General features: G+C 47.0%; 1 protein-coding gene across 2 annotated transcripts in view; it reads right to left on the reverse strand.

Annotated features, from left to right (window-relative positions):
- The window catches only part of ANXA6 (annexin A6), a 247,982-nt gene that overhangs the window by 129,973 nt on the left and 93,792 nt on the right, over positions 1 to 24,217 (reverse strand). For both annotated transcript variants that reach the window (XM_063928684.1, XM_063928683.1), the window contains exons 3-7: positions 14,966 to 15,056; positions 14,652 to 14,746; positions 13,174 to 13,287; positions 12,750 to 12,840; positions 12,571 to 12,650 (exon numbers count right to left, since the gene is read on the reverse strand). In XM_063928684.1, coding sequence (XP_063784754.1) covers positions 12,571 to 12,650; positions 12,750 to 12,840; positions 13,174 to 13,287; positions 14,652 to 14,746; positions 14,966 to 15,056 — 471 coding nt within the window. The remainder of the gene's footprint in view (positions 1 to 12,570; positions 12,651 to 12,749; positions 12,841 to 13,173; positions 13,288 to 14,651; positions 14,747 to 14,965; positions 15,057 to 24,217) is intronic.

Genomic DNA, 24,217 nt, shown 5'->3' on the forward strand with positions numbered 1-24,217 from the left:
ATAGTACTGTAAGACATCAATGGGAACCTCACTGGTGACTAGTAATCTGATAGGCTGCATTACAGTAAGTCAGCGCACACTAAGCCTGCCTCTACTGCCTGTCTTTTAATGCACTGTAATTCCTTTTCAGTGGCTTATGTTAATAGGGGGGTTCTCTATTGTAAATGTGCCGTATATTCCAGGTCCCCATTTATATTTACTCAGACAAACGAAATAAACAAGCAAGCAAGCATATTAAGAAGCCAAGTGTAAACTGGCTTAAAGGAATACCACCTCTTTCCATTATGGACCCTGGATGTTGCAGTCTTCAAGCTTGTTACTTCCCTTTACTTTTCTTTAGTTGATGTGGGAAAGCAGTCTATGGGGTATATTCAATTAAGGTCGGATCCATTCCGACATGCATTTGTTGGAATGGATCCGACAAGGGCTATTCATTTCAATGCCCATCTCAATTCGACTTTAAAAAAGTTGAATTGAGATGAGGGACCGGAGAGGGGGACGGAGGACGGGGGGGGGGGGGGGGGGGGGGGGGTTGGGGAGTCGCAGGCAGACGGGGGACAGCAGTGCTGCAGGAAGATGTGGCACAGCCGCCAGACCTCACGGCAGCGTCCACCCGGCTCCAGCAAGCCTGACCTCACTTGCTGGAGCCGGGTGGACGCTGCCGTGAGCGGCGGCTGTGCCACATCCTTCTGCAGCGCTGTGCTGTAGCGCTGCTGTCCCCTGTATGCCCGCGGCTCTCCCCCATCTCCCCGCAGCTCTCCCCCCTCTCAGGTCCCTCATCTCAGTTCGACTTGTTTTTTTAAGTCGAACTGAGATGGTCGGAAACGGGGCCAAAACCTGTCGAATTTGGCCCAGTTTCCCTCAGTAGCACGTGAATCGGCAGCTATACCGTCAATTCACGGACTATTCGACAAGTCAAATTTCCTGACTTGTCGAATAAAAAAAGCTGGGGACTGAATAGGTCAGACCCCCTTCCAACATGAAAAAGTCGAAAACTGCCATCTTTTCGATAAGACGACCATAATTGAATATACCCCTATATAATAAGAATTTACTCACCGGTAATTCTATTTCTCGTAGTCCGTAGTGGATGCTGGGAACTCCGTAAGGACCATAGGGAATAGCAGGCTCCGAAGGAGGCTGGGCACTCTAGAAAGATTTAGGACTACCTGGTGTGCACTGGCTCCTCCCACTATGACCCTCCTCCAAGCCTCAGTTAGGACACCGTGCCCGGACGAGCAGACATAATAAGGAAGGACTTAGAATCCCGGGTAAGACTCTTACCAGCCACACCAATCACACCGTACAACTCGTGATACTATATCCAGTTTGACAGTATGAAAAACAACTGAGCCTCTCAACAGATGGCTCAACAATAACCCTTTAGTTAACAATAACTATTTACAAGTATTGCAGACAATCCGCACTTGGGATGGGCGCCCAGCATCCACTACGGACTACGAGAAATAGAATTACCGGTGAGTAAATTCTTATTTTCTCTAATGTCCTAGTGGATGCTGGGAACTCCGTAAGGACCATGGGGATTATACCAAAGCTCCCAAACGGGCGGGAGAGTGCGGATGACTCTGTAGCACCGAATGAGAGAACTCCAGGTCCTCCTCAGCCAGGGTATCAAATTTGTAGAATTTTGCAAATGTGTTTGCCCCTGACCAAGTAGCTGCTCGGCAAAGTTGTAAAGCCGAGACGCCTCGGGCAGCCGCCCAAGATGAGCCCACCTTCCTTGTGGAATGGGCATTTACAGATTTTGGCTGTGGCATGCCTGCCACAGAATGTGCAAGCTGAATTGTACTACAAATCCAGCGAGCAATAGACTGCTTAGAAGCAGGAGCACCCAGCTTGTTGGGTGCATACAGGATAAACAGCGAGTCAGATTTTCTGACTCCAGCCGTCCTGGAAACATATATTTTCAGGGCCCTGACAACGTCTAGCAACTTGGAGTCCTCCAAATCCTTAGTAGCCGCAGGCACCACAATAGGCTGGTTCAGGTGAAACGCTGACACCACCTTAGGGAGAAACTGGGGACGAGTCCTCAATTCTGCCCTATCCATATGGAAAATCCGATAAGGGCTTTTACATGATAAATCCGCCAATTCTGACACTCGCCTGGCTGAAGCCAAGGCCAACAACATGACCACTTTCCACGTGAGATATTTCAGATCCACGGTTTTTAGTGGCTCAAACCAATGTGATTTTAAGAAACTCAACATCACGTTGAGATCCCAAGGTGCCACAGGAGGCACAAATGGGGGCTGAATATGCAGCACTCCTTTCACAAATGTCTGAACTTCAGGTACTGAAGCTAGTTCTTTTTGAAAGAAAATAGACAGAGCCGAGATCTGTACTTTAATGGAGCCTAGTTTTAGGCCCATATTCACTCCTGCTTGCAGGAAATGCAGAAATCGACCTAGTTGAAATTCCTCTGTTGGGGCCTTTTTGGCCTCGCACCATGCAACATATTTCCGCCATATGCGGTGATAATGCTTTGCCGTAACATCTTTCCTGGCCTTAATAAGCGTAGGAATGACTTCTTCCGGAATACCCTTTTCCTTTAGGATCCGGTGTTCAACCGCCATGCCGTCAAACGCAGCCGCGGTAAGTCTTGGAACAGACAGGGCCCCTGTTGTAGCAGGTCCTGTCTGAGCGGTAGAGGCCACGGGTCCTCTGAGAGCATCTCTTGAAGTTCCGGGTACCACGCTCGTCTTGGCCAATCCGGAACCACGAGAATGGTGTTTACTCCTCGCTTTCTTATTATTCTCAATACCTTTGGTATGAGAGGCAGAGGAGGGAACACATAAACCGACTGGTACACCCACGGTGTCACTAGAGCGTCCACAGCTATCCCCTGAGGGTCCCTTGACCTGGCGCAATATCTTTTTAACTTTTTGTTGAGGCGGGACGCCATCATGTCCACCTGTGGTTTTTCCCAACGGTTTACCAGCATCTGGAAGACTTCTGGATGAAGTCCCCACTCTCCCGGGTGGAGGTCGTGTCTGCTGAGGAAGTCTGCTTCCCAGTTGTCCACTCCCGGAATGAACACTGCTGACAGTGCTAGTACATGATTCTCCGCCCATCGGAGAATTCATGTGGCTTCCGCCATCGCCATCCTGCTTCTTGTGCCGCCCTGTCGATTTACATGGGCGACTGCCGTGATGTTGACTGACTGGATCAGCACCGGCTGGTGTAGGAGCAGGGATTTTGCTTGACTTAGGGCATTGTAGATGGCCCTTAGTTCCAGAATATTTATGTGAAGGGAAGTCTCCTGACTCGACCATAGTCCTTAGAAGTTCCTTCCCTGTGTGACTGCCCCCCAGCCTCGAAGGCTGGCATCCGTGGTCACCAGGACCCAGTCCTGTATGCCGAACCTGCGGCCCTCTAGAAGATGGGCACTCTGCAGCCACCACAGTAGCGACACCCTGGTTCTTGGAGACAGGGTTATCAAGCGATGCATCTGAAGATGCGATCCGGACCATTGGTCCAACAGGTCCCACTGAAAGATTCTGGCATGGAACCTGCCGAAGGGAATTGCTTCGTAAGAAGCCACCATCTTTCCCAGGACCCGCGTGCAGCGATGCACTGATACCTGTTTTGGTTTCAGGAGGTCTCTGACTAGAGATGACAACTCCCTGTCTTTCTCCTCCGGGAGAAACACTTTTTTCTGGACTGTATCCAGAATCATACCCAGGAACAGTAGTCGTGTCGTCGGAACCAGCTGTGACTTTGGGATATTCAGAATCCAGCCGTGCTGGTGCAGCACCTCCTGAGATAGTGCTACTCCCACCAACAACTGTTCCTTGGACCTCGCTTTTATTAGGAGATCGTCCAAGTACGGGATAATTAAAACTCCTTTTTTTCGAAGGAGTATCATCATTTCCGCCATCACCTTGGTAAATACCCTCGGTGCCGTGGACAGTCCAAACGGCAGTGTCTGGAATTGGTAATGGCAATCCTGTACCACAAATCTGAGGTACTCCTGGTGAGGATGGTAAATGGGGACATGCAAGTAAGCATCCTTGATGTCCAGAGATACCATGTAATCCCCCTCGTCCAGGCTCGCAATAACCGCCCTGAGCGATTCCATCTTGAACTTGAATTTTTTTATGTATGTGTTCAAGGATTTCAAATTTAAAATGGGTCTCACCGAACCGTCCGGTTTCGGTACCACAAATAGTGTGGAATAGTAACCCCGGCCTTGTTGAAGTAGGGGTACCTTGATTATCACCTGCTGGGAATACAGCTTGTGAATTGCCGCTAGCACCACCTCCCTGTCTGAGGGAGCAATCGGCAAGGCAGATTTTAGGAACCGGTGGGGTGGAGACGCCTCGAATTCCAGTTTGTACCCCTGAGATACTATTTGAAGGATCCAGGGATCCACCTGTGAGCGAGCCCACTGATCGCTGAAATTCTTGAGGCGGCCCCCCACCGTACCTGGCTCCGCCTGTGGAGCCCCACCGTCATGCGGCGGACTTGGAAGAAGAAGCGGGGGAGGACTTTTGCTCCTGGGAACCTGCTGTTTGTTGCAGCCTTGTTCCCCTACCTCTGCCTCTGGACAGAAAGGACCCGCCTTTTCCACGCCTGTTTTTCTGGGTCCGAAAAGACTGAACCTGATAAAACGGCGCCTTCTTAGGCTGTGAGGGGACATGGGGTAAAAATGCTGACTTCCCAGACGTTGCTGTGGAAACTAGGTCCGAGAGACCATCCCCAAATAATTCCTCACCATTATATGGTAACACTTCCATGTGCTTTTTTGAATCTGCATCTCCTGTCCACTGGCGAGTCCATAAGCCTCTCCTAGCAGAAATGGACAATGCACTTACTTTAGATGCCAATCGGCAGATTTCCCTTTGTGCATCTCTCATATATAAGACAGTCTTTTATATGGTCTATGGTTAACAGGATCGTGTCTCTGTCTAATGTGTCAATATTTTCTGACAGTTTATCTGACCACGCAGCGGCAGCACTGCACATCCAAGCTGACGCAATAGCTGGCCTAAGTATAATGCCTGTGTGTGTATATACAGACTTCAGGATCGCCTCCTGCTTTCTATCAGCAGGTTCCTTGAGGGCGGCCGTATCCGGAGACGGTAGTGCCACCTTTTTAGACAAACGTGTGAGCGCTTTATCCACTCTAGGGGGTGTTTCCCAACGTGACCTATCCTCTGGCGGGAAAGGGAACGCCATTAGTACCTTCTTAGGAATTACCAATTTTTTATCAGGGAAAGCCCACGCTTCTTCACACACTTCATTTAATTCATCTGATGGGGGAAAAACTACGGGTAGTTTTTTCTCTCCAAACATAATACCCTTTTCTCTATCGTCCTAAGTGGATGCTGGGGTTCCTGAAAGGACCATGGGGAATAGCGGCTCCGCAGGAGACAGGGCACAAAAAAGTAAAGCTTTACTAGGTCAGGTGGTGTGCACTGGCTCCTCCCCCTATGACCCTCCTCCAGACTCCAGTTAGATTTTGTGCCCGAACGAGAAGGGTGCAATCTAGGTGGCTCTCCTAAAGAGCTGCTTAGAGAAAGTTTAGTTTAGGTTTTTTTTCTTTACAGTGAGTCCTGCTGGCAACAGGATCACTGCAACGTGGGACTTAGGGGGAAAGTAGTAAACTCACCTGCATGCAGAGTGGATTTGCTGCTTGGCTACTGGACACCATTAGCTCCAGAGGGATCGAACACAGGCCCAGCCGTGGAGTCCGGTCCCGGAGCCGCGCCGCCGACCCCCTTGCAGATGCTGAAGCGTGAAGAGGTCCGGAAACCGGCGGCTGAAGACTCCTCAGTCTTCATAAGGTAGCGCACAGCACTGCAGCTGTGCGCCATTTTCCTCTCAGCACACTTCACTGGGCAGTCACTGAGGGTGCAGAGCGCTGGGGGGGGGCGCTCTGAGAGGCAAATATAAACCTTATACAAGGCTAAAAATACCTCACATATAGCCCATAGGGGCTATATGGAGATATTTAACCCCTGCCTGACTGGAAAAATAGCGGGAGAAGAACCCGCCGAAAAAGGGGCGGGGCCTATCTCCTCAGCACACGGCGCCATTTTCTGTCACAGCTCCGCTGGTCAGAACGGCTCCCAGGTCTCTCCCCTGCACTGCACTACAGAAACAGGGTAAAACAGAGAGGGGGGGCACATTAATGGCTATATATATATATATTAAAGCAGCTATAAGGGAGCACTTAATATAAGGATATCCCTTGTATATATAGCGCTTTGTGGTGTGTGCTGGCAGACTCTCCCTCTGTCTCCCCAAAAGGGCTAGTGGGTCCTGTCTTCATTAGAGCATTCCCTGTGAGTTTGCGGTGTGTGTCGGTACGTGGTGTCGACATGTATGAGGACGATATTGGTGTGGAGGCGGAGCAATTGCCAAATATGCAGATGTCACCCCCCAGGGGGTCGACACCAGAATGGATGCCTTTATTTGTGGAATTACGTGATGGTTTATCTTCCCTTAAACAGTCAGTTGAGGACATGAGGCGGCCGGACAATCAATTAATGCCTGTCCAGGCGCCTCAAACACCGTCAGGGGCTGTAAAACGCCCTTTGCCTCAGTCGGTCGACACAGACCCAGACACGGGCACTGATTCCAGTGACGACGGTAGAAATTCAAACGTATTTTCCAGTAGGGCCACACGTTATATGATTTTGGCAATGAAGGAGACGTTACATTTAGCTGATACTACAGATACCGTAAAACAGGGTATTATGTATGGTGTGAAAAAACTACAAACAGTTTTTCCTGAATCAGAAGAATTAAATGACGTGTGTGATGAAGCGTGGGTTGCTCCTGATAAAAAGTTGATAATTTCAAAAAAGTTATTGGCATTATACCCTTTCCCGCCAGAGGTTAGGGCGCGCTGGGAAACACCCCCTAAGGTGGACAAGGCGCTCACACGCTTATCCAAACAAGTGGCGTTACCCTCTCCTGAGACGGCCGCACTTAAGGATCCATCAGATAGAAAGATGGAAGTTATTCAAAAGAATATATACACACATGCAGGTGTTATACTACGACCAGCTATAGCAACTGCCTGGATGTGCAGTGCTGGAGTAGTTTGGTCAGAATCCCTGATTGAAAATATTGATACCCTAGATAGGGACAATGTTTTACTGTCGTTAGAACAAATAAAGGATGCATTTATCTATATGCGTGATGCACAGAGGGATATTTGCACACTGGCATCTCGGGTGAGTGCTATGTCCATTTCAGCCAGAAGAGCCTTATGGACACGACAGTGGACAGGCGATGCGGATTCAAAACGTCACATGGAGGTTTTGCCGTATAAAGGGGAGGAGTTATTTGGAGTTGGTCTATCAGACTTGGTGGCCACGGCTACTGCCGGGAAATCCACTTTTTTACCTCAAGTCACTCCCCAACAGAGAAAGGCACCGACTTTTCAATCGCAGCCTTTTCGCTCCTACAAAAATAAGAGAGCAAAGGGCTTGTCGTACCTGCCACGAGGCAGAGGAAGAGGGAAGAGACACCAACAGGCAGCTCCTTCCCAGGAACAGAAGCCCTCCCCGGCTCCTGCAAAAACCTCAGCATGACGCTGGGGCCTCTCAAGCGGACTCGGGGACAGTGGGGGGCCGTCTCAAAAATTACAGCGCGCAGTGGGCTCACTCGCAGGTAGACCCCTGGATCCTGCAGATAATATCTCAGGGGTACAGGTTGGAATTAGAGACGGATCCTCCTCATCGTTTCCTGAAGTCTGCCTTACCAACCGTCTCTTCCGAAAGGGAGAGGGTGTTGGAAGCCATTCACAAGCTGTACGCTCAGCAGGTGATAGTCAAAGTACCCCTATTACAACAAGGAAAGGGGTATTATTCCACTCTATTTGTGGTACCGAAGCCGGATGGCTCGGTAAGGCCTATTCTAAATCTGAAGTCCTTGAACCTCTACATAAAAAAGTTCAAGTTCAAGATGGAGTCACTCAGAGCAGTGATAGCGAACCTGGAAGAAGGGGACTTTATGGTATCCTTGGTCATCAAGGATGCGTATCTACACATTCCGATTTACCCCGCACACCAGGGGTACCTCAGGTTCATTGTTCAAAACTGTCACTATCAGTTTCAGACGCTGCCGTTCGGATTGTCCACGGCGCCTCGGGTCTTTACCAAGGTAATGACCGAGATGATGATTCTTCTTCGAAGAAAAGGCGTATTAGTTATCCCATACTTGGACGATCTCCTAATAAGGGCAAGGTCCAGAGAACAGCTGGAGACAGCTTTAGCACTATCTCAAGAGGTGCTAAGACAACACGGGTGGATTCTGAATATTCCAAAATCCCATTTAATCCCGACAACTCGTCTGCTGTTCCTAGGAATGATTCTGGACACGGTTCAGAAAAAGGTTTTCCTTCCAGAGGAAAAAGCCAAGGAGTTATCCGATCTGGTCAGGAACCTCCTAAAACCAGGAAAAGTGTCAGTACATCAATGCACAAGGGTCCTGGGAAAAATGGTGGCTTCTTACGAAGCAATTCCATTCGGCAGATTCCATGCAAGAATATTCCAAAGGGATCTGTTGGACAAATGGTCAGGGTCGCATCTGCAGATGCACCTGCGAATAACCCTGTCACCAAAGACAAGGGTGTCACTTCTGTGGTGGTTGCAGAAGGCTCACCTATTAGAAGGCCGCAGATTCGGCATTCAGGATTGGATCCTGGTGACCACGGACGCCAGCCTGAGAGGCTGGGGAGCAGTCACACAAGGAAGAAACTTCCAGGGAGTATGGACGAGTCTGGAAAAGTCTCTTCACATAAACATTCTGGAACTAAGAGCAATCTACAATGCTCTAAGCCAGGCGGAACTTCTCCTGCAAGGAAAGCCGGTGTTGATTCAGTCGGACAACATCACGGCGGTCGCCCATGTAAACAGGCAGGGCGGCACAAGAAGCAGGAGTGCAATGGCAGAAGCTGCCAAGATTCTTCGCTGGGCGGAGAATCACGTGATAGCACTGTCAGCAGTGTTCATCCCGGGCGTGGACAACTGGGAAGCAGACTTCCTCAGCAGACACGATCTTCATCCGGGAGAGTGGGGTCTACATCCAGAAGTCTTCAACATGTTAATAGACCGTTGGGAAAGACCAATTGTAGACATGATGGCGTCTCGTCTCAACAAGAAACTGGACAAATATTGCGCCAGGTCAAGAGATCCACAGGCAATAGCTGTGGACGCACTGGTAACTCCTTGGGTGTACCAGTCAGTGTATGTGTTTCCTCCTCTGCCGCTCATACCAAAGGTATTGAAGATCATACGGCAAAGAAGAGTAAGAACAATACTAGTGGTTCCGGATTGGCCGAGAAGGACTTGGTATCCGGAACTTCAAGAGATGCTCACGGACGAACCGTGGCCTCTACCTCTGAGAAGGGACCTGCTACAGCAGGGTCCCTGTCTTTTTCAAGACTTACCGCGGCTGCGTTTGACGGCATGGCGGTTGAACGCCAGATCCTAAAAGGGAAAGGCATTCCAGAAGAAGTCATTCCTACCTTGATTAAGGCACGGAAGGAAGTCACCGTGAAACATTATCACCGCATTTGGCGAAAATATGTAGCGTGGTGCGAGGATCGGAAGGTTCCGACGGAGGAATTCCAACTGGGTCGTTTCCTACATTTCCTGCAATCAGGATTATCTATGGGTCTCAAATTGGGATCCATTAAGGTTCAAATTTCGGCCCTGTCAATATTCTTCCAAAAAGAATTGGCCTCTGTCCCTGAGGTCCAGACTTTTGTCAAGGGAGTACTGCATATACAGCCTCCTGTGGTGCCTCCGGTGGCACCGTGGGATCTAAATGTAGTTTTAGATTTCCTCAAATCCCATTGGTTTGAACCATTGAAAAAGGTGGATTTGAAATATCTCACATTGAAAGTGACTATGTTACTAGCCCTGGCCTCTGCCAGGAGAGTATCTGAATTGGCGGCTTTATCTTATAAAAGTCCTTATCTAATCTTCCATTCGGATAGGGCAGAACTGCGGACTCGTCCGCATTTTCTCCCTAAAGTGGTATCAGCATTTCATCTGAACCAACCTATTGTGGTGCCTGCGGCCACTAGCGACTTGGAGGACTCCAAGTTGTTGGACGTTGTCAGAGCCTTAAAAATATACATTGCAAGGACGGCTGGAGTCAGAAAATCTGACTCGCTGTTTATATTGTATGCACCCAACAAGTTGGGCGCACCTGCTTCTAAGCAGTCGATTGCTCGTTGGATTTGTAACACAATTCAACTTGCACATTCTGTGGCGGGCCTGCCACAGCCTAAAACTGTAAAAGCCCACTCCACAAGGAAGGTGGGCTCATCTTGGGCGGCTGCCCGAGGGGTCTCGGCATTACAACTCTGCCGAGCAGCTACGTGGTCGGGGGAGAACACGTTTGTAAAATTTTACAAATTTGATACCCTGGCAAAGGAGGACCTGGAGTTCTCTCATTCGGTGCTGCAGAGTCATCCGCACTCTCCCGCCCGTTTGGGAGCTTTGGTATAATCCCCATGGTCCTTTCAGGAACCCCAGCATCCACTTAGGACGATAGAGAAAATAAGAATTTACTTACCGATAATTCTATTTCTCGGAGTCCGTAGTGGATGCTGGGCGCCCATCCCAAGTGCGGATTATCTGCAATACTTGTACATAGTTATTGTTAACTAATTCGGGTTATTGTTAAGGAGCCATCTTTAAGAGGCCCTTTCTGTTGTCATACTGTTAACTGGGTTTAGATCACAAGTTGTACGGTGTGATTGGTGTGGCTGGTATGAGTCTTACCCGGGATTCAAAATGCCTCCCTTATTGTGTATGCTCGTCCGGGCACAGTACCTAACTGGAGTCTGGAGGAGGGTCATAGGGGGAGGAGCCAGTGCACACCACCTGACCTAGTAAAGCTTTACTTTTTTGTGCCCTGTCTCCTGCGGAGCCGCTATTCCCCATGGTCCTTTCAGGAACCCCAGCATCCACTACGGACTCCGAGAAATAGAATTATCGGTAAGTAAATTCTTATTTTTAGTGGTACCAGTAGTTATATCAGAAATGTTTAACACCTCTTTCATTGCCTCAATCATACAGTGAATGGCCTTAGTGGGCATCAGGTTTGACTCATCGTCGTCGACACTGGTGTCAGTATCCGTGTCGACATCTGGGTCTGCTTGAGGTAGCGGGCGTTTTAGAGCCCCAGACGACCCATGCGACGCCTGGGCAGGCACGAGCTGAGAAGTCGGCTGTCCCATATTTGGCATGTCGTCGATTTTCTTATATAAGGAGTCTATACGTGCACTCATTACTTTCCATAAGCCCATCCACTCAGGTGTCTGCCCCGCAGGGGGTGACATCCCTTCTAAAGGCATCTGCTCCGCCTCCACATCATTATCCTCATCAAACATGTCGACACAGCCGTACCGACACACCGCACACACACAAGGAATGCTCCGAATGAGGACAGGACCCACAAAAGCCCTTTGGGGGGACAGAGTGAGAGTATGCCAGCACACACCAGAGCGCTATATAATGCAGGGACTAACTAAGTTATGTCCCCTATAGCTGCTTTTTATATTATATATGTATTGCGCCCAAATTTAGTGCCCCCCCTCTCTGTTTTTACCCTGTTCGGAAGTGTAGACTGCAGGGGAGAGCCAGGGAGCTTCCTTCCAGCGGATCTGTGAAGGAGAAATGGCGCCTGTGTGTCTGAGGGAGATAGCTCCGCCCCTTTTCCGCGGCCTATTCTCCCGCTTTTTTCTGGATTCTGGCAGGGGAATTTACCACATATATAGCCTCTAGGGCTATATATTGTGGTATTTTTGCCAGCCAAGGTGTTTTTATTGCAGCTCAGGGCGCCCCCCCCCAAGCGCCCTGCACCCTCAGTGACCGGAGTGTGAAGTGTGCATGAGGAGCAATGGCGCACAGCTGCAGTGCTGTGCGCTACCTTGGTGAAGACTGATGTCTTCTGCCGCCGATTTTCCGGACCTCTTCTTGCTTCTGGCTCTGTAAGGGGGACGGCGGCGCGGCTCCGGGACCGAACACCAAGGACTGGGCCTGCGGTCGATCCCTCTGGAGCTAATGGTGTCCAGTAGCCTAAGAAGCCCAATCCGGCTGCAAGCAGGCGAGTTCGCTTCTTCTCCCCTTAGTCCCTCGCTGCAGTGAGCCTGTTGCCAGCAGGTCTCACTGAAAATAAAAAACCTAAAATTATACTTTCTTTCTAAGGGCTCAGGAGAGCCCCTAGTGTGCATCCAACCTCGGCCGGGCACGAAATCTAACTGAGGCTTGGAGGAGGGTCATAGTGGGAGGAGCCAGTGCACACCAGGTAGTCCTAAATCTTTCTAGAGTGCCCAGCCTCCTTCGTAGCCCGCTATTCCCCATGGTCCTTACGGAGTTCCCAGCATCCACTAGGACGTTAGAGAAATTGGTTTTATAGGTCTGTGCAGCTATTTTCTCAGAGTGCCTGCACCAATCTGCCCCACGCAGTACCGCCTCCTCCCGGGCACATTTGCAATCACCATTTCTGTACAGCATAATAAATCCATGTAGCAGGGATTTCAGTAACGATCATTAGGATTAGCAATAGGGTTGATCTTACCTGCAGCAGAACAATTAACATCTTTTTAAAGTGACCACTGGTGTCTTTGATGACGTCTGTCTCCAGGTCTCTGCCATACGCTGCAAGGAGTCAGACAGCATAGACTGGTGCTCAGTTACTGTAACTTGCAGCCACATTATCACCATCGCCTATTGCGGCAGTTAATATTATTCACTCACCGTCTTTGTAGGCCTGCACCAGTTCATGAATCTGCTGATTATTGCGAGAGGCCAGGATCTCAACCAGACATTTCTCATCAGTGCCAATGCCCTGAAATGCAGCCAATCACAGAGCGGCAGGTTACCCGATAGCTAGACATGCACGTTTCTTCCATATTTATAACTTCATCATTTTAACAGAAATTTACAAAATAGTTAATTTATCCGGTTGGCAGAAAAGGGAAAGTATAAAAAGTATTATTATTCTATTAACTGGAATACGGTGATCTCCTTTTTATACAGTTTAGTAAATCTACCTCAGGTCTCCTGGGTTGCTATGGTTTATAACACCGTCTGAGCACATTTACCGGTGATCTTACATAAGGCAAAACCAGGGCACCAAAATATTACACCTGTGAGTGGAATGAAAGAGTTAAATACTTACATCCACAGCGTCTTTTATTTCTTTAGCGTCAAAATAAGCCGGGGGCCGCATCAGTCCTACAATAAGTCTCTCAAATTTTCCTGTGAGTTCATATTTCAGGTCTTCAATAAGATCCTATTGAAAATAAAAAATAAAATAAATAAATAAATAAAAGGAGCAGGGAGTGAGGGAGAATCAAGTTATTGACTTTTACAGATGTCTGCAAAATTTTTAGAAAAATACAATTTTCAGCTCACAAGTAAATAGGTTTAAACCAGATGAAGGCTGAACGGCATTTCTCAGTTCAAACCACAGACATTGGTAAGATTATGTAGGATTAGGGCTGAAGACAGCCTACCCGGGCCCCGGCCAAATCACAGAGGTGTGACCAGGTTTAAAAAAAAAAAAAAAAAACTTGTTTATGCACCACAGAGAGGTGCCGACCTGTGGCAGGGTGTGCCGTGGGTTCCTCAGCCAGGGACAGATTCAGGAGAGGGCAATCAGGGCGATCACTAGAGGAGACTGCTGCGGTCAGCAGCAGCAACTTCCCTGGACCCATGCAGCCCAGCACACAGCAGTGTGTGCTGGGCTGGGAAGAGAAGCTGCAGTGCTGCAGCCTGACCGGTAACAACTGCGGGGAGAAGGGGGGCGGGGTGCATGGACTAGGGGCTGGACTGGGCACACAGCATGGCCTGCATGCTATAGTTACCCACTTCTTGGCTGCTCTCTCTCACAGTCTTTGTAGGGGGTGTGATACATCACTCGGGGCAGGGGTTGGGGGGCATGTCACTGCAGATGAGGCAGCATGGAGGGGCATGGTGGTTGCAATCATGTCATTGTGGTCACAACCCCTTCTATACAATGCGAAATGCCCGGCATTATACAGCAGGGAGCATGGCTACGATTATGCAACAGCAGGGGGAATGGCTACGATGATGCAATTCAGCGAGAGTCGTGCCATCACCGGCCCACCTCAATCGTTAAGTGGGTGGTCGAGTTTGGGGTGAGGCAGAAATCATGAGATTCACCCCTTCTGCCGGGAGGCCGGTAGGGGTACCTAATTTTCAGGAGCCTCCTAGCCGGTCTAGGACAGTAAGCAAGTATGCAGCATGCACAGCAGGCAAGTATGCCTTAGGTGCACTTAAAAGGCAGCAAAGTGTCAACGAAAATTATTTTTGGTCTATTTTTTATACATCTCCTTAGATCATAGAGGGAACCTCCAAGTGGGAAGTGTGGCAAGGTGATTTGCTTCATCGCTGCCCTCACTCCGCTGCACAATACCATTTGTGGCATTGTACAGTGGTGGGTGGGCTAAGCCAACATACTTCGCTGCAAAGTATGCCACGAGCCCCCGACCATTCACTGGGGAAGTGAGCGGTTTCTGGGAGGGTGGTGGTCTACTCTCAGAAGAACGGCTTGGAGAGTTGGCAAGTATACCTAAACACACAGCACACTATACATGGAAGATCTCATCTATCTAAGGAAGTTTATGAGGGTACCTTTCCGTAGAGAGATTTGTAGGCCTGAATGATCTGACTACGCTGTTGGTTGCTCCTGCGGGTAATAAGATCCAAGATGGCCTCTTTATCACTGCCTAGAGAAGAAACCGAGACACAGCATTAGAGACTCACAGCAAACAATAGCGAATGATCTGGCAAATGACTGGTCTAAAATACGAGCAATACATTTTCTTATTAGAGACCATAGAATTGCCAGAGTTTTAACTAGAATCACTTGTGAATAAATACAAATTTATTTACATCATTTTACATAATTACAATTTGTACATCATTGGTCTGATTTTTTCTCTTACCAAATCCCTTCATGGCTTTATAGAGTGTTTCGGCATCTTGGCTTGCATCAAATTCCGGATAATCCTTCACAGATCCTCTATAGCGACCTCCCTGCAAGAGAAGACGAGAAACCCATAAAGATTACACTAAAAGCAGTAAAATACAATAAATAGTAAGGCTTATAATCTACTGTAAACATGGGATGTAGTTATGTGACCGCCGGTCACATTACCGTCACATCCCGGCCGCCGGTAACCCATACCCAACCCCTACACATCTATCTCTGGGCACTAGGCATAGAAGAGGTTCAAGCAAGGGGTGTAACTTAAAATTACTGGATCAGATAGCACAATCTTGGGGTATGTGGGGGCAGGAATTCTCTGCGCTGAACTTCAGCCCTCATGTAGAATCGGCAGCATCCCTCTGACCTTTGCCCTGTGGCCACATACAGTAGCTTGAATGGTATCCGGACTCCAGGTCGACACCACTTAGGTCGACACCAATTGGTCGACACCTTAGATCGACACCTGAAAAGGGTCGACATGCGTTTTTCACATTTTATTTTTGTATTTTTTTTATTACTTTTTCATACTTTACGATCCACGTGGACTACAATTGGGAACGGTAACCTGTGCCGTGCGCAGCGGGGCACCTTGCCCGAAGCATAGTGGGCGAAGCGAGCCATGCGAGGGGACACGGTGCACTAACTGGGGTTCCCGATCACATCACGGAGAAAACTACACCCAAAAAAAATAAAAAACTTTTGTCCATCTCGACCTATTTCAAGTGTCGACATAAGGTGTGACGAACAATTGGTGTCGACCTAAGTTGTGTCGACCCGGAGTCCCAGACCCGCTTGAAAATAACTCCAAAGGACACAAGAAATAGTAGATCAGCAGCATAGAGCTGGAACGGTCAGATGACGGCACTTCACGGACCTGTAACATCATGCTGTGATGTGCGCAGCGGAACATAGCAGCATCACATTGTGCCGAATTTAATCCCCCCCTATATCAACAAAGTGTAAAGTATTTATAAAGGTTGATCAGAAAATCTATTGAAGTATGGAGGCCACAATACCGAATGCATTTAACAGTACTAATTTAAACAGGGGCATGTAGCAGTAATTTAGTAGTAAAATTGTCTCATATTTTTCCTTTTGTCATTTACTAATTTTACTGGTAAATACATGGATTTTCAGGGCAAATGGCAGCATTCAGGGATGCAAAAGTTAGCACTGCAATGGGTGGAAAGAAGACTGCTAATCAAGAAAGAAGGGACGATTCTTGCTGATGGATGCCTGCTTGTGCAGTTACTATTCCTCTGATGAAATCACCACAGGAAGACAGAGAAACGCGTCATGAGACTACATATGGCTGTTTTTCTGATGGACAGTGCTGCATTTGCTGTATTGGGTGCACAGGACTTAAAGCAAGGATTACACAGTGGCTAGTTTGTCTTTTAAATATAAATGGATGTAAAATAAGGACAATATGTATGTGCCAGCAAGTAAGTAGGCACTTATAAGATACGCCAAGAACAGAATTAGCTGCACAATTGGGAACACCAGTAGCAGAGAGGTAAAGGTCTGTCTGTATATAGTTGTGCTGCAGCACTGACATTGCGGAGCAGTCTTAACATCGGCTGTGCTTACATCTAACCATTCCTGCTGATTTGCTGTGTTCAGCAATATTGATAAGAAAATGTATTGAATATTAGGATAAATAAATAATAATCATTGGTAGATTAGTGCATATACCTTTATATCTGAGATGAAATAAATGTTATGATATTGGTATATGTTGTGTAAATATAGGAAAATGTATCTGTTTTATAAATTTATGTGTATATGTTCCTAGTTAGAGAACTTGTTTTATTTTTATTTTAAACTCTGCTTTGTTTGCTAATAGGGATTCTGGCATCTGATTTAAGGAATTAGTTTGTTTAAATCTGTGGCCCGATGCTGGGTTTATAAGCATTACAATTTGTAATAAGTGAGAGCATCACTGTAGCTTGATTAGTTAAGATAAATGAGAAACAAATGTGTGGATATAAGTAGAATTTACAAGTAGCTGATGAATGACTGCTATAGTAACGGGACCCGGAGCGCAAGTGAGCGCATATGGATAAGTGGCGTGATTCTTAACAGCTGTCACAGGCAAAACGAGTCCTGGAGCGCAGGAGTGGCGCGCAGGCGCACTTAAGAGATGCCGGGGATAAGAGAGAGCAGGGCAGCAGAATTTAAAATATCTGACTGAGGAAGCCGCCGACATCCACAGGCAGAGAAACACGTCTTTTTGATCTTACCTATCTGTATTAAGCACACCACGAGACTGCCTCATTATGCTGGGGAAAAAGCTAAAGACCTCCGGATAAGGCTCATAGGGGTGGTATTCATGTGACCGCCGGTCAGCTGACCGACAGTCACATGACCTCATCCACCAGCCCGACAGCTCACTGTCCCGATGGTCGGCATGCCGACCAACAGGGACTATTGCCACTCGTGGGTGTCCACGACACCCATAGAGTGGGAATAGAACCCGTGGCGACTGCAGGTCGCCACCGAGCTCGCAGCGTGGCGAGCGCAGCGAGCCCGCAAGGAGCTTGCTGCACTCGCCCCTCCCCGCCGGGATCCCGGCGTCTGTATGCTGCCGGGATCCCGGCGTCGGTAAGCTGACCGGCGGTCAGGAGACCGCCGGTCAGCCGTACTACACCCGCTCATAGAAAGGTATTTGAGCACCAGAGCCGAGAGTGGAAGGAAACAAGACCCAGGAGGAAATGTGGTAACACTGGGGGTAATTCCAAGTTGATCGCAGCAGGAATTTTTTTTTTAGCAGTTGGGCAAAACCATGTGCACTGCAGGGGAGGCAGATATAACATGTGCAGAGAGAGTTAGATTTGGGAGGGTTATTTTGTTTCTGTGCAGGGTAAATACTGGCTGCTTTATTTTTACACTGCAATTTAGATTTCAGTTTGAATACACCCCACCCAAATCTAACTCTCTCTGCACGTGTTATATCTGCCTCCCGTGCAGTGCACATGGTTTTGCCCAACTGCTAACAAAGATCCTGCTGCGATCAACTCAGAATTACCTCCACTGTACATTTAACATGGCCATGTTTTAAATATCCACTGAGATACATGAATAACTTTTGCTGCTTTGAGAGAAGCATCTCTATATTTTTGCACGCTAAATCAGCCAATGAATAATTCACTGAGCGCTGCTGTATATTAAACCAGTGACACTCCTAAGGAGAAGAAAAAATCATTGAGACTTTGCACTGTATTTCAATTTATTTGGAAGCAAAAGTTCACTGTGTTGCAAAGCAGTGTGGACTCCTTTCTAGTATACATCTTGAATAAGAGACATTTGTAACAATTGTTTCAACGAATTATCATTGTTTCCAGTTTAAACTGTTAGAACAATTCAACACTTTTATAGAGGTTGGAGATTCTGTAACACTGAAACGTAACAGTTTCAGCTAATGATATCCGGCGGGGTGTGGTTCATCAAATCGACAGTATATAGGTCGACCACTATAGGTCGACAGTCACTAGGTCGACATGGATGGAACGTCGACAGGGTTTCTAGGTCGACATGTGCTAGGTCGACAGGTCTAAAGGTCGACATGAGGATTTTTAAAAATTTTTGGTGTCGTTTTCTTCGTAGAGTGACCGGGATCCCAAATTAGTGCACCGCGTCCCCTCGCATGGCTCGCGAGCTTCGGGCATGGTGCCTTCGCTCCGCTACCGCTCGGCACACTTTACCGTTCCAATCGTAGTCCACGTGGATCGTTAAGTATGAAAAAATTCAAAAAAATAATTTTTTTTTGAAAAACTCATGTCGACCTAGCACATGTTGACCTAGAAACCCTGTCGACTTTCCATCCATGTCGACCTAGTGACGGTCGACCTATAGTGGTCGACCTAAACATTGTCGACCTAGATACTGTCAATCTTCAGACCGGATCCCATCCGGCTGTCTGTTCTGAGTGTGTGTAGAAAGAAATTATTGCACAGAGCAGAGCATTGAATTGTATTATTAAATGTGCCGTTATTGTTTTTTTATGCATTGCCATGTTTCTTAAATATTAATCTTCTTAAAATTAGCTCTAGGGGAAAGGGAAAGATCTTTCTTTTAATAAATATAAAAGTTGAGATAAATAAAAATATTTTAATAAGAAATCTACTAGCGCTGTCTGTATTTCTTTTTTTATTTTTCTGGTGCATTGTAGTTTAGGGGCAGAGAAGTCCCCTTTTTTACAGTGAGCTGCTTGTAGATTTCTTTAAGAGTCTGGAAAATATTTCTATAGGACATATACACTTATTGAGATATCAATTAGCGCCAGGGAGACACTTTATTGTGTTTGTTTTTTCCATGTCGACCTTTTGTCCATGTCACCCTATTTCAAGTGTCGACCTAAGGTGTACAGACCAATTGGTGTCGACCTAAGTGGTGTCGACCCTGATCCCAGACCTGCTTGAAAATAACTCCAAAGGACACAAGAAATACTAGATCAGCAGCATAGAGCTGGAACGGTCAGATGACGGCACTTCACGGGCCTGTAACATCATGCTGTGATGTGCGCAGCGGAACATAGCAGCATCACATTGTGCCGAATTTAATTCCCCCCTATATCCGCAAAGCGTAAAGTATTTATAAAGGTTGATAAGAAAATCTATTTAAGTATGGAGGCCACAATACCGAATACATTTAACAGTACTAATTTAAACAGGGGCATGTAGCAGTAATTTAGTAGTAAAATTATCTAATTTTTCCTTTTGTCATTTACTAATTTTACTGGTAAATACATGGATTTTCAGGGCAAATGGCAGCATTCAGGGATGCAAAAGTTAGCACTGTGCAATGGGTGGAAAAAGACTAATCAAGAAAGAAGGGACGATTCTTGCGGATGGATGCCTGGTTGTGCAGTTACTATTCCTCTGATGAAATCACCATAGGAAGACAGAGAAACGCGTCATGAGACTACATATGGCTGTTTTTCTGATGGACAGTGCTGCATTGCTGTATTGGGTGCACAGGACTTAAAGCAAGGATTACACAGTGGCTAGTTTGTCTTTTAAATATAAATGGATGTAAAATAAGGACAATATGTATGTGCCAGCAAGTAAGTAGGCACTTATAACATACGCCAAGAACAGAATTAGCTGCACAATTGGGAACACCAGTAGCTGAGAGGTAAAGGTCTGTCTGTATATAGTTGTGCTGTAGCACTGACATTGCGGAGCAGTCTTAACATCGGCTGTGCTTACATCTAACCATTCCGGCTGATTTGCTGTGTTCAGCAATATTGATTCAGCCATACTGTCTTTTGCTAATGGATATGCCGATTGTTATTAATGGGATATTGTTTAACAAATATAACAAGATTTACTAACTGCTCCTGTGATTAACCCTATATTAAATTAAGATATTAAAAATTTAAATCAATCTTACTTTGGCCACAGGAATGTATGCAAGGACATACCGATATTTTTGGAACATTATCAGAATTGATTTATTTATGGGTTTATATATTGTCATACCAAAAATTAGGTCTGTCTTAATGGTGTTTTTTTCATGAAGAAATATTAGTTTGATTACCAGTACGTTCTATTACATTTAGGTTCAGGGGTTCCAGGATCCCCTGCTTGGGAACTGCATCTAATAACACTAAAATAGTATATTTTGAATAAACATTTATTTTTACATTTTTTATTAGTTACTATTTTAGTTGACATAAAAATATGGGACCTATTAATCAATATTGGGTAATAAGAAAGATCCATCACAACTTATAGCAGCGATAGCAAATCTTTTTCATACCAATTTACCATTAAAATATCACTGGGATAGCCGAATGACTCTGGCTGGCTACCGTAAGACAAATTTAGCGTTTTGCCAGTCCATAAGAAGCCTGGACTCGGCCTTCCAACTTGCAGTATCCATATAAAAAACAAAAAAACAATATTTTTATATAATTATTAAAAAGAAAGAAATGCTTTATTTTAGTATTAAATTTTTTTTTTTTCCTGTACTGACCACCTGGCTACCACCACCAAGAGATGGTGGAAGGGATTGCGCTGTTCTTGTAAAATAAAAATGTTCTCATTGATTGCTTTAATATAAAGGGAAAAAAAACCTAGAGGTCTGATAAAGAGGGTTCTAAATCAATATTAGGTAGGGGGAGTTTACGTTCTGCCAGCAATGTATACAAGACCATAGGAAGAGCAAGACAAATGCCCTATGAATAGAGTCAACTATTATTAATATTGCCAACTATATTAACATTTATATCACTGGCTCATTTAGCAGTACATTAAAAACACCGCAAAATAACAAGAGTGAGGGGGTTATGGAATAGTTTCTGAGATTACCGAACCAGTGTGATTTTGGAGAGTTCGCCGCTACGTTTAAAGTAGCAGTTGGATATGGGGAGGCAGCTTTAAAACGGATTGTCACTTTACATTTTAAGGGGTCTATTCATGAAGCAGTGAAAAGTGTGGAGAAGTGAGCAGATGGAGAAGTTGCTCATGGCAACCAATCAGCTGCTTCGTATAATTTTCAAGATTGCACTTTATAAATGTTACCTCAACACTGATTGGTTGACATGGGCAACTTCTCCACTAGCTCACTTCTCCACTCTTTTCACTGCTTCATGAATAGACCCCTAACTCGCCAAAATCACAACTCTTCTGTAATCTTGGAACCTATAACATAACCCACGTAGGGGTCTATTCATGAAGCAGTGAAAAGTGTGCAGAAGTGAGCCAGTGGAGAAGTTGCCCATGGCAACGCTGCTGTGGGCACACAGCCCACATAGTATGTCCTCCCTATTGCCCCACGTCTCTGTGCCCTCCCAACTGCCCCGCGTCTCTATGCCCTGCCTACCACCCCGCGTCTCTATGCCGTCCCTGCCACCCTAAGTCTCTCTATGCCCTCCCTGCCGCCCCATGTCTCTATGCTTCCCTACCACCCCACTTCTCTCTATGCCATCCCTGCCACCCAGAGTCTCTCTATGCCCTCCCTGCGACCCCATTTCTCTATGCCCTCTCTACCGCCCACGTCTCTCTAAGCCGTCGCTACCACCCCGTGTCTCTATGTCCGCCCTACCGCCTCCCTTATCTCTATGTCCTCCCTACCGACCCGCGTCTCTCTCTATGCCATCCCTGACACCCCGTTTCGGGGTGCTAGCCCCTTTATCAAGACAACCATATACAAAAATACACATAACATATGCAGCTCAGTGCACCATCACCACCACCGTGACTGGTCTCCCGCGATGAGTCATGGCCTATGGGAAAGGGTGCACGGCCTCGCGGCAGTGCCGCAATCACGAGCCACTCCCCCATTTTCCGTTACCGTGGAGGTATGCCAAACGCTCTGTGAGCTGCTGTTATGCCCCCCAGTACCCCCTGTCTCCCATGAATAGGATTCACACAGCGTCTATTCAGTACAGCTCTGCTAACTGATCAACAAGCGGCAGGAGCCTCCCAACTAGCCCCATCCCATCCCCCCACCACCGTGGAACACTGCTGCCCTCGGGTGGGAGAGTCCCAAAAAAACGTGACTGTCCCACAAAAATCGGGACAGTCGGGATGTATGTAATAGGACCTGCAGAAATTTCAGATCCAGGCCCATGAGGACCTTAATCTGGCACTGCTTACACTAGCTAATATCACACACACATGACGCACACACACATATATAGGAGTATGTGGTGTATATAGGCCCTCATTCCGAGATGTTCGCTCGTTAGCTGCTTTTAGCAGCATTGCACACGCTAAGCCGCCGCCTACTGGGAGTGAATCTTAGCATAGCAGAATTGCGAACGCAAGATTAGCAGAATTGCGATAAGAAATTTCTTTGCAGTTTCTGAGTAGCTCGAGACTTACTCTGCCACTGTGATCAGTTCAGTCAGTTTCGTTCCTGGTTTGACGTCACAAACACACCCAGCGTTCGCCCAGACACTCCCCCGTTTCTCCAGACACTCCCGCGTTTTTCCCAGAAACTGCAGCGTTTTTCCGCACACACCCATAAAACGTCTAGTTTCCGCCCAGAAACACCCACTTCCTGTCAATCACACTCCGGTCAACAGAACGAAGAAATTTCTTTGTTAAGCCGTGAGTAAAATACCAAACTTTTTAGCAAATTTAATTGGCGCAGGCGCACTGCGAACGTTGCGCATGCGCAGTTTGCGACTAATCGCACCTATGCGAAAAAAACTAACGAGCGAACAACTCTGAATGAGGGCCATAGTTCCTATTGCTGTATGTGTGTTCTGGTGGAAGGTTACAACGGATCTTATTTTGTGTTTGTATTAGTTGGTGTATGAATCTCTTTCTGTGCCCTTTGGTTTCCTGTAGTTTTCCAGTAAAAAAGCAAGCAACACTCACTGTGTCCTGGTTACAGAAAAAAATAAGATTTTACTTACCGATAAATCTATTTCTCGTAGTCCGTAGTGGATGCTGGGACTCCGTAAGGACCATGGGGAATAGCGGCTCCGCAGGAGACAGGGCACAAAATAAAAGCTTAAGGATCAGGTGGTGTGCACTGGCTCCTCCCCCTATGACCCTCCTCCAAGCCTCAGTTAGGATACTGTGCCCGGACGAGCGTACATAATAAGGAAGGATATTGAATCCCGGGTAAGACTCATACCAGCCACACCAATCACACCGTACAACTCGTGATCTGAACCCAGTTAACAGTATGATAAACGCAAAGGAGCCTCTGAAAAGATGGCTCACAACAATAACCCGAATTTTTGTAACAATAACTATATACAAGTATTGCAGACAATCCGCACTAGGGATGGGCGCCCAGCATCCACTACGGACTACGAGAAATAGATTTATCGGTAAGTAAAATCTTATTTTCTCTGACGTCCTAGTGGATGCTGGGACTCCGTAAGGACCATGGGGATTATACCAAAGCTCCCAAACGGGCGGGAGAGTGCGGATGACTCTGCAGCACCGAATGAGAGAACTCCAGGTCCTCCTCAGCCAGGGTATCAAATTTGTAGAATTTAGCAAACGTGTTTGCCCCTGACCAAGTAGCTGCTCGGCAAAGTTGTAAAGCCGAGACCCCTCGGGCAGCCGCCCAAGATGAGCCCACTTTCCTTGTGGAATGGGCTTTTACTGATTTTGGCTGTGGCAATCCTGCCACAGAATGTGCAAGCTGAATTGTACTACAAATCCAACGAGCAATCGTCTGCTTTGAAGCAGGAGCACCCAGCTTGTTGGGTGCATACAGGATAAACAGCGAGTCAGAT

The sequence above is a fragment of the Pseudophryne corroboree genome, chromosome 6 (genome assembly GCF_028390025.1).
Source record: "Pseudophryne corroboree isolate aPseCor3 chromosome 6, aPseCor3.hap2, whole genome shotgun sequence".
Taxonomy (NCBI): Eukaryota; Metazoa; Chordata; class Amphibia; order Anura; family Myobatrachidae; genus Pseudophryne; species Pseudophryne corroboree.